The sequence below is a fragment of the Hippocampus guttulatus genome, chromosome 8 (assembly GCF_054856545.1).
Source record: "Hippocampus guttulatus isolate MCC_2025c chromosome 8, RoL_Hgut_1.0, whole genome shotgun sequence".
Classification (NCBI taxonomy): domain Eukaryota; kingdom Metazoa; phylum Chordata; class Actinopteri; order Syngnathiformes; family Syngnathidae; genus Hippocampus; species Hippocampus guttulatus.
This window is the reverse complement of record NC_141268.1, coordinates 11,162,723-11,173,332: the sequence shown is the minus strand read 5'-3', so window position 1 is coordinate 11,173,332 and position 10,610 is coordinate 11,162,723. Positions and strand designations below refer to the sequence as shown.

Sequence of the window (10,610 nt, the reverse complement as noted above, 5' to 3'; positions counted from 1 at the left end):
ATTATATAATTTTAAATGGGTTTTTTTGACATTCATGCAACAACAGTTTGTTGGGCTACTTTCTGATTTTTTATTTATTTTTTTTTTTTAATGGAGAGCAAAGAAACCTGGCCTCAAAGAGGAATCATTTTACTGTTAAGCTTACGGTAGATAATTCGATCGACACACCAACCAGATACTAAATAGAATCCATCACCAGTTGTGCAGAAGAACAGTGAATTAACACGATGCTAATAAAACACAAATGGCACCCCCCCCCCCCCCGACCCCCCAAAAAAAGTTGATGAGCAATGATAACCGTTTCTGCACATAAATTAAAGGCTGGAGCCATTTGTGGTTCATGGTTTACAATGCAGTAGGAGGAAAGGACAGACAAGTTGCACCAAAGAAAATCATTGAATTTCATCACCGAGCTTACGTCAAGATACCAAAATGAGATAGTGAGTAGAATACCTCTTTGGATATCTCTGAATAAGCCCTTCCTGGAGCTGATACAGCTTCAAAGCGGCCGAAAAGGTACATGATTAAAAACCATGATGGTTGTTTGCAAACACTGCAATCGCATGTCACAAGTGCGTAGGTGAGGACACGCAGCAATTTCCTGGAGAAAATGAAATTAACAAAGAAAAATAATCTCCATGTCTATGAAGAATAATTGGGCCGATAAAAAAAAAAAACCAGAGGAAGCATATGGTTGTTAGAAAAACAAACTGTCTTGTGTATATCTATGTAAATTTACTGGGAGGAAATGTATCACTTTGCTTGCAAGGGTGAGCATTATATGCAAACATTCATGCAAAGCAAGACAATAAAGGAAAGACAAAACAAAATAAATTGAAGAAGACATTCCAAATACATTTGCATTATTTCACGGCCCTGGATCTGTTCTTGTTTTTTTTTGCTTTTTTGACAGGAATCTCATTTCAGTAATTGGCTACGATGCATAGTCACGTGTGTAATGTCAAAATAAAATCTTGTGCTCATCTCTCAGGAGAGAAGAGAATCAACAACAAACCACAAACAAATGTCAGGAAAATGTGGTGGAGAGTTGAGCACCGGCTGTATAAACAAAAGCAACAGTCGTTCTATGATTGTCCCTGGGCACATATTCACACAATTATTGGTGATGCTGGCATATGTGATGCCACGTGACAAATTCTAACTAGAAATGGGCATAGTAAATCGATTGCTCAATCGTTAGCAATTCAGTGGTTTGTGTGGAATTGATGTGTCTGGAAAGAACAGGATAGTAGTTGTTTTTCATGGAGGATAAATAATATATGCATGTGAGGGTTGTTTATATTGTCAGTCTACATGTTTTGTTGCATTGTTTGTGGTCAAATATCCATTGCTTAAAGGGTTAACACACTGCGACATTGATACTATTTGTTATCTTACGTCTGAGGTTTTACATTCGTGTTAGCATTACGCTAGCGGGTTTTTCACAGTCAAAGTTATCTGATTGTTTTAAATACATTCCTAATTCTCCTTATTTTATGTTTAGCTGGACAGTAACCTTTAACTGGGATTGGCAATAAACTGATTGAAACGAGCGTTTGACATAATTTTTGAATGTTGACTGCCACCTTATAGTACTTGTATTTCAAATCTTTCTTGAAAAACTCATAGATTTCGTCACTCGCAGGTCCAGGACTCAACCAGTTGTTCAGTATTTTCTGAAATAAGATTTACAGGGTTGCTTAGGAGTTAGGGGGTAGAACCAGCAACCTTTAGTTTGCCAGACAACCACTTTACGGCCTCACCTAATACTTCCTGTTAAAAAGGAGGGGACAATGCTACAACTCATCTTACAGGTGAATTTGCATCCCAGAAGGTTGCATGGTACACCTGCAAGTGCTGACCTCATCCCTACAGCCTCATTCGACACTGCTTATAAGAAACATGGCTGTATCTTTGAATCTGCTGGTTCTGTTCTGCATGTTGAGGCTGGCGTGTTGCGTGACTTCACCTGCGTGGTTTCAGAACATTTCCACGAGCCTGTTCAATTTATCTGGAGATATTATGCTGGGTGGCCTCTTTTCCATCAACCAGCTCACCAGCAACCTCAGCCAAAGGACCGAGCTGAACGACATCAGCTGTGAAAGGTATTCGACTGGCATAATACATGCAGCATCCTATGATTACCACTTAAGAGAGCCTGAGGTGATAGCGTGCCATACATTTTTAATGTTCATCTCTGGCAGAATTTCAGCCTGAAATCTATCTGCTTGTCTTGTTTGAGGGATTTTAGCTGATTCTTAATGAAATTGTTGGGAGTGCAGAGCGTGGACGTCAAAGAAAAAAAATGGTTTAAGATGTCGGCCACATATGCAATCACTTTCTTTTTGCATACATTGATCCATTATTCATACTCATCGTTCCAGGAGCAAGGCACCCTTGAATAAAACTGTAACAGGTGAAATTGTGCTGGAAAAATAGCAGCATCTGGTGGACAATTGGAGCAAATAACAATTGTTATTGTTATAAGTTAAGAGTGGGATCAAAAATGGCATTTTCATTCGTTTTGTAATTATATATTTTGTATACCGATAATGTATATTTCAGGCTGGAATGGCTCTAAAAGCTTGACAAGTTTTAATTCGTTTGTTTTGGGGAAGCCAGCAATTTGGTGTTGGGGGGTCAATATTTAAAGGACTTTATAGGGATTATAAAAAGGCTTTTTGATTTGCCTTCTTCCCAGTTTGAATGAGCTCGAACTGGGACTTGCAGTGGTGATGAAATATACGGTGGATGACGTCAACGCCAACCAAGCGCTGCTCCCCGGCATCAAGCTGGGTTATGAAATCCATGACACGTGCAAACAGACCGCCGTTATTGTAAGGCCCACTATCTCTTTCCTGACTGCAAAAAATAGCGGCGAGCTGTCTGTGGAGTGCAACTACACTGACTACGAGACCAACGTGGTTGCTGTGATTGGGCCCTTCAACTCTGAAATGGTGTCAGTCATTGGAAAAGTTCTGGGATTCTTTCTGATGCCGCAGGTTTGGTTCCTCATCAACATTCTCTTTGAACTGTGTTGAAGTTGCTCAATATGATGCAGTGCCGTAAACTTACATACACAGTGATAAACAGGCCCAAAATTTGCTTCTGTGCTCCTCCCAAATAAAATGATGACACCTAAAATTTTCCACGAGTAGGCATCTTAATGACCCTAAAAAGGCCGCTTCAAAACAAAATGGCAGCCTTCCTGGGGTCCTTTTTGGCAAGCCCTTTCGAGACTATTGTGTGGGTCAACTCATGAGCAACGTGACTACCAAATTGCATGCTGCAAAGGCCCGCCGCACACCAAGCGACCACGGCAGAAAGCACTTGATTCGTAGCTGCGCTGCAATCGTTTGCGCGGTGAAAGCTGACATGCATTCCAAACGTATTCTATTCACATGTGTATGTGAAATTATAAATATAGTTAAATGTTGTTGTAAAAGAATAGAGAGAGACAGAGATTGGAAATGTACCTGCCAAATCCCGCACACTGCACAACAAGCTTTGGGCAGTAATACAGTTTTGCAACATTTAAACAAAAGTTGGATCACGCTTCCAACTACTGCCAAATGCCATTTTGAAATACAATGAGCTGCTTTAAAATTGGATTCATAAAAAGTCCTTAAAATTGAGATTTATTTGGCCTAAGAATAATCATGACGAAAAAAAATGTACCAATTTAAAGACGGCAGATGTACAACATTTGTTTGTACTTTAGTCATACATCAACCCAACAGTTTTTTTTTCCATACATATATATTGTGATATAAACTACAAGTTCAGATCATGTTGGAACATTTGATTCATACTGAAGGAGTCATATATGACTGTTTCCACTTCAGATCAGCTTTGGCGCCACCAGCGACAAATTCAGCGACAAGCGAGTCTACCCATCCTTCTTCCGCACGGTACCCAGTGACACGTGGCAGATTAACGCCACCGTGCTTCTGCTGAAGGAGTTCGCATGGAACTGGGTGGCGGTCGTGGGCAGCGACGAAGAATACGGCCAACAAGGCGCACAAGAGTTCACCAAAAAAGCCGAGACCACGTCAACATGCGTGGCCTACCAGGGCATGATTCCAGTCTACACTGACCCTGTGAAAGCAGTCAAAAATATTGTCGATAACATCCAAGCCACCAATGTCAAAGTGGTGTTGGTCTTTTCTCTTCCAGACCCAGCTGAGGTCTTCTTTAAAGAGGCAAGTTATGTTCATGCAAAACATACAGGCACCTATAATGATAAACGATCCGTTCCTTTTCTAAATCAGTTTTTTCCAACTTGTATATGAGTCTCGATCGTAAAGTGCATCAGTGATTGCAGTGGATGCTAGTGTTATTCTGCCACCCACTGGACAGAGATGTTCTGTCGCGGCGCTACACTTCTGGCCTGGTGGGTGGCAGTAAATGTGACCAGACCCCCGCACCAACTGCAGTGACACGTACAACTGGGACACCACGACTTTGACAATCTTTTTTCTTTTGTTAAGAACATATTTCATACCTTACTTCATATCACTGCCCCCACCCGTCCCTGTGTTTCAAACGTTTACCCAAATGCATGTAGACGTATCATCAACAGCTTGGAAAAAGTCAAGTCAAGTCAAGTCAACAGTATTTATAGAGCACTTTCAAACAGCCATCGCTGCATACAAAGTGCTGTACATGGAGCAATTTAACATGCACAATAAACAGTAAGACAAATCGGTAATAAAGGCGGTAGAAAGCACCAAACAGTAAAACCAAGAACAAATCTAAGTCATGCTGAGTCGAATGCCAAAGAATACAAGTGAGTTTTGAGGAGGGTTTTGAAGATGGGCAGCGAGGAGGCTAGCCGAATGTTCAGTGGGAGGTCATTCCAGAGAGAGGGACCAGCAACAGAAAAGGCTCGATCCCCTCTGAGCCTCAGTTTAGTTCTTGGTACTTCTAATAAGGTCTGGTCCACAGACCTGAGGCGCCGGGCAGGTGTGTAGGGGCGGATGAGCTCAGAGAGGTAAGGTGGCGCGAGATTATTCAGAGATTTGAAAACAAATAAGAGGATCTTGAAAATAACTCTAAAATGAATGGGGAGCCAGTGAAGGGATGCCAGAGTAGGAGTTATGTGCTCCCTCTTACGAGTACCAGTCAAGAGGCGAGCAGCGGCATTCTGGACCAGCTGAAGGCGCTTAATGGAGGACTGGCTGACTCCAAAGTAAAGGGCATTGCAGTAATCGAGCCGGGATGTGACAAAGGCATGAATTTGTGTTCATGTGAGAGGAGAGGTTTTATTTTGGCCAGCTGTCTAAGGTGAAAGAAGCTGGATTTAACAACGGCACCAATTTGCCGATTGAGTTTGAAATCACTGTCCAGTTTAAGGCCCAAGTTTGAGACTGTTGACTTAAGATAAGGGGACAGGGGGCCCAAGTCTACAGGATGGAATGTACAAGGGCCACTGGGACCAAACAATATCACCTCTGTCTTCTTTTCATTGAATCTCAAGAAATTTTGTGCCATCCAGGTTTTGATTTCTTCCAGACAGGATAGGAGTGGTCTTAATGAGAAGGCGTCTTTCTTGCTCAGTGGGACTTAGATCTGGCAGTCATCTGCATAGCAGTGGAAGGGAATACCATGTTTCCTTAAGATGGAACCCAATGGGAGCAGATACAGCGAGAACAGCAGATGCCCCAGAATTGAGCCCTGTGGAACACCACATGACAGGGGAGCAGTGCGTGACTCAGAGCAGCCAATGCTGACACAGAAGGTTCTGTCAGCTAAATAGGACCTAAACCACTCAAGAGCACTGCCACCAATGCCCACCAAGTGCTGCAAACGAGTCAGCAGAATACTGTGATCCACTGTATCAAATGCTGAAGTTAAGTCCAATAAAACTAGACACACATGGTCTCCAGAGTCATTTGCCAGGAGGATGTCATTAGAAACGCGTAACAGGGCTGACTCCGTGCTATGCATCGTCTTGAAACCTGACTGGAAGACCTCCAAGATGTTATGTTCATCCAAGAAAAATTTCAACTGCATGTGCACCACTTTTTCCAGAATTTTGGAAATGAAAGGCAGTTTGGAAATGGGCCTGAAACTTGACAGCACATCTGGATCAAGGCCAGGTTTCTTGATCAAGGGTTGGACCACAGCATGTTTAAACTGTTGGGGAACTACACCAGAAGAGAGGCTGCTGTTGATGATATCCAAGACTGATGCGCCAACACTCGGGAGAACCTCCTGAAAGAAGTGCGGGGGAAGAGAGTCGCAAGGGGAGCCAGATGGCTTCGTCTGGCGAACTACATCCTCCAAAAGTGCCAAGGATACAGTTTCAAAAGAATTTAGCACAGCTGAACATGGAACATGGACAGAGGGGTCAGATGTGGTATTTGAGACCGGAGTCCTAGCTGTAGAGACCTTATCAATGAAAAACTGAAGGAATCTGTTGCACATCTCGGGTGAAGAATCCGAGCAAGTAGGCAGAGGGGGTTTGAGTACAGAATCTATCGTTTTAAATAGTGCATGTGGGTTGTGACGGTTAGCTTGAATAAGGTCCGACAGATATGCTCTTTTGGCCTCTTTTACTGTGAGCTGGTAGTTACGCCAGCAGTCTTTCCAAATTTGATAAGCGACATGCAATTTGTCATTTTTCCACTTGCGTTCGGCTTTGCGACACCCCTGCCTAGCTGCGCGGGTAATGTCGTTAAACCATGGCTCGGGTTTAGGTTTTGGGAGCACAGTTTTTGAAGGAAAAAGTGAATTACATTTTTTTCATAGCTGATGAATCATAAAAACAAAACTTTGAGGGCAGTTGTCATATCCGGTGGGTTCTTGATGACCAAAATAAATGAATATAAGGGCATTGACATTATTAAATATAAATTAAATTTAACCCTGTTATGCACCCTGTAACCTGATAACGTGATAAGCTCTTTACTGTAGTAACCGCTGTCCCTGAAAGGGTTACAGGGGCGTGAGCAGTTTTAAAACTGCTAACAAGATTTGGATGGAGCCTCACATCTTCTTTTCAGACTTTCTCATTCGAAGAAAACATTTTCTTGTTCGGACTACAAACGTTTTCATCATGATGAGAAACATATTTGCACCCCACCCTCCCCCACCTGTCACTTTAGGGGCTCCATAATATTGAACCAATATAATCAAATGAATGAATTTATTTCCACTTTCATTTTTACATCTATATGGCATATTTATTTATTTAAAATAGATATTTTTTCATTCTTTTCTTTACATTTCTGTATTTCATGGCATTCGCGTTTAATTACTGATATTTGTTTTTATTTAATGACTTATTTAACGGCACTTTAAATGTGGTTTGTCATGATCTTTTGAATTGCTTTATTTATTTATTTATTTGCACAAAGATCCATAGTACGAACTGACATATGAAAGGGTTACATTTTGTAGCCATCATTCACAGGTTATCAAGAGGAAAATCAAGGGCGTGTGGATCGCCAGCGCAAGTTGGGTCGTTCACAATCGCCTGACATCCATCCCCGACATCGAAACCATCGGTACCATCATCGGATTCACCTACAAAACGCAAACCCTGGATCTGCTCCCAGCATACACGGAGGCGCTCTTTACAAAACTGAGCGAGGAGAAAAAAAGGTCCTCTGATGCACCGAAGCTCAACGATCCCTGTCCGAAATGTTGGAACTTATCACCTGCAAACATGAGCTTAGTCATGAACGCTGCAGTGCAGAGAGCGTCTTTTAGTGTGTATGCCGCCATCTACAGTGTTGCACAGTCATTGCACAACATGTTGGGATGCAACACCACCACCTGCAAATGGGATGCTGAGACCAGAATTCTTCCTTGGAAGGTGAACCTACCTGTAAAAGAGGCCATTCTGGTTTTGCTACCAACAAATTATTGCCCTTACATAACTCATTCATTATTTGTATTAATTATTTTCCTTTCTTTTGCAGTTGCTACGAGTGTTACAGAACACGTCTTTTGATATTAATGGGAAACATTTAGTCTTTGACAGTAGCGGGAACCCCAACATGGGTTACGGCGTCATCGAGTGGATCTGGACTGATTCACATTTGGATTTTAGAGTTGTTGGAAGCTTTGATGAAGACCTGTCCATCAACAAGTCTCTTATCAAATGGCACACTGAAAACTCACAGGTAATTCAAAACAAACACTTGCAGCGGGCATATTATGTATGTGGTACACACATAATATGTGAGAACACAATGCCAAACACATTTCACACTCCACAGGTCCAAATATTTGTGTACAAGCATTTGAAAAGTACATTTCCCATTAAATGTCCCATTTAAGATCAGTAGTAAAACACACACACAAAACTGCAATGCCATCACTTTTGCAGGTCCCGGAGTCCACCTGTTCAGCGGCATGTGGGATCGGCCAAGTCCGCAGGGTCAAAGGCTTTCATTCGTGCTGTTTTGATTGCATTGACTGTCTGCCGGGCACTTATCAGGCCAATAAAGGTAATATTTTGCCTCTCAATTCTTTGAAACGATTAAACTAAAATACAACTCAACTCAGTCTTTGAAGGAGGATCAAAGATTCCCACTTCATGAATCTAAGATGGAGCAAAACCTGCTTCTCTCCATGTTTTTTCTTAAACCAGGTTGGATATTTTGACAGATAAATTGCAATTCTTAATTTGGATAATACATTTGAAGTTATGTTTAAATGAATATATCAAATGTATGCTGCCTCGCATGATGTGTCAAAAGGTCATACTACACTAATGGTGTGCAACTCAAAAGTTGGACTTGTGGAGGTATTGTCGAAAAAAATTGTTTAAAAGTACCAAATGTTGGAAAGGATGGGAGGGGGGAGGGGCTTGTACAATACTGTATTAGTCAATATTGCAATGCAAGCGGACAAGGTAACTTAAGGGTTGAGGTCAGTTGCTTTTATTTCATTACATGTTAGGAATAAATTCAATAAACACGATAGCCTTGTTGTCTACATTTGAGGGAAATAAAGCGGAATTGTTGTTCATGTTGACATGTCGAGGAATTTGTTTCCGCTGCACCTTGATATTTGAGGGTTTCCTTTTTATGCTTTCCAATACCTAGAAGACATCCAGTGTACCCCATGCCCTAAAGGCCAATGGTCACAGACTCTGAGCACTAACTGCACTGAACCAGCCTTTGATGTCTTGTCCTGGGACAAACCTGCCGCACTTCATCTGGCACTGGGCGGGGCACTGCTGCTGCTGTGTCAGGTCGGCGTGGCTGTCGTGCTCCTGCGGCACTGGCGGACCCCCATGGTAGCGGCCTCCGGCGGACCTTTGGCTTTTGTTGTGCTTTTCAGCCTGATGGGAGCTTGCCTCAGCCTGGCGCTCTTCCTGGGTGAGCCAGGTGACGCGCTGTGTCACCTTCAGCTGCCCCTCATCTCCATTTTCCAAACCATTGCCCTCTCTGTTATCGCAGCCATTTCACTACAGGTGATGTGAAAAATGACATTAAGTTATATTGTACAGTGGAACTTCCAACAGTGAACACATTCATCATCAAAAAAATTTAGATTTACTGTACTTGAACTGAAAAACAAATTCTATTTTCGCTTGTTTCCCAACGCAGATATTCATAATAGCAGAGTTCCACGACAAGGCTGCCTCTCACCTACAGACACTGCGAGGTCCTGCTTGCTGGCTGTTTTTGATCATCTGCTGTTCCGTACAGGCCGGTTTATGTGGCTGGTTCATCCAAGAAGGGCCCTCACTGTCGGAGCATGTGTCCCATATGGAAATAAATTTCCTGAGGGCTTTCTTGTCATGCCCGGTGATACCGATGGTCGGACTGGCCTTGATGCAAGGCCTCAACGTTTTAATGGCCATTATGTCATTCATGTGCACCTTCATGGCAACAAAACCTCCACATCAGTACTACCTTGCCCGGGACATAACCTTTTCAACTCTAATCTACTGCATGATTTGGGTGACATTTATTCCCATCTATATGGGTATGAACGAAAGGAACAGGTATACTATTCTGATTTCCTTTAATATGGTCAGCAACTTTGGACTAGTGGCAGCTTACTATTTCCCAAAATGTCACCTATTGTTGAGGAAGCCGGAGCTCAATACCTTGGAGTATTTCTGCACTTTTTTGGAAGGTGCAATGCCAGCGAATGAGGACCCCCAGCCTCAGCAAGCCCATTAACAGCACTGTCTTCCACATTTGTAATAACATCTATTTGTACGTGGCAATTGCATTAATATTAATGTTACTGTAACCCTTTGTGTCCACTTTGTCAATGTGTGAAATATATCGATGATCACATCATACATACAATGAGGTATTTTATTCACATCACGTGGGCTAAAACAAACAGGCTGTACTTTGATTTTGCTTGTTGGACACAGTTCACACCTTAACAAAACGTGTACGGGCTGCTTTATCAATTTCCCATGGAGCCTACAACGTTTGTCCACTCCACGAATACCCATTACTGCGTGGATCTGGCACAAATAAATCCTCATTTGGTGTAGTTGTGAATGTGAATATTTTTAACCTTTTTTTTCAAATATGAGTCAAAATACAGATTGATAGTGCAACAAAAAATACAAAATAAGGATAATGGTCGAGTTAAAAAGCTCACCCACCAAATTGGTGCTTGCTGCT

The 10,610-nt window shown here is 42.2% G+C and overlaps 1 protein-coding gene across 1 annotated transcript; it reads left to right on the top strand.

Annotated features, from left to right (window-relative positions):
- Window positions 1–1,902: 1,902 nt before the first annotated feature.
- On the top strand, window positions 1,903–10,292 carry tas1r3 (taste receptor, type 1, member 3). The gene is made up of 8 exons (XM_086118004.1): window positions 1,903–2,105; window positions 2,702–3,002; window positions 3,846–4,202; window positions 7,418–7,822; window positions 7,929–8,132; window positions 8,339–8,459; window positions 9,060–9,430; window positions 9,567–10,292. The coding sequence occupies exons 1-8, from the start codon at window positions 1,903–1,905 to the stop codon at window positions 10,146–10,148; spliced, it is 2,544 nt and encodes an 847-aa protein (XP_085974130.1). The 3' UTR covers window positions 10,149–10,292.
- Window positions 10,293–10,610: the final 318 nt, after the last annotated feature.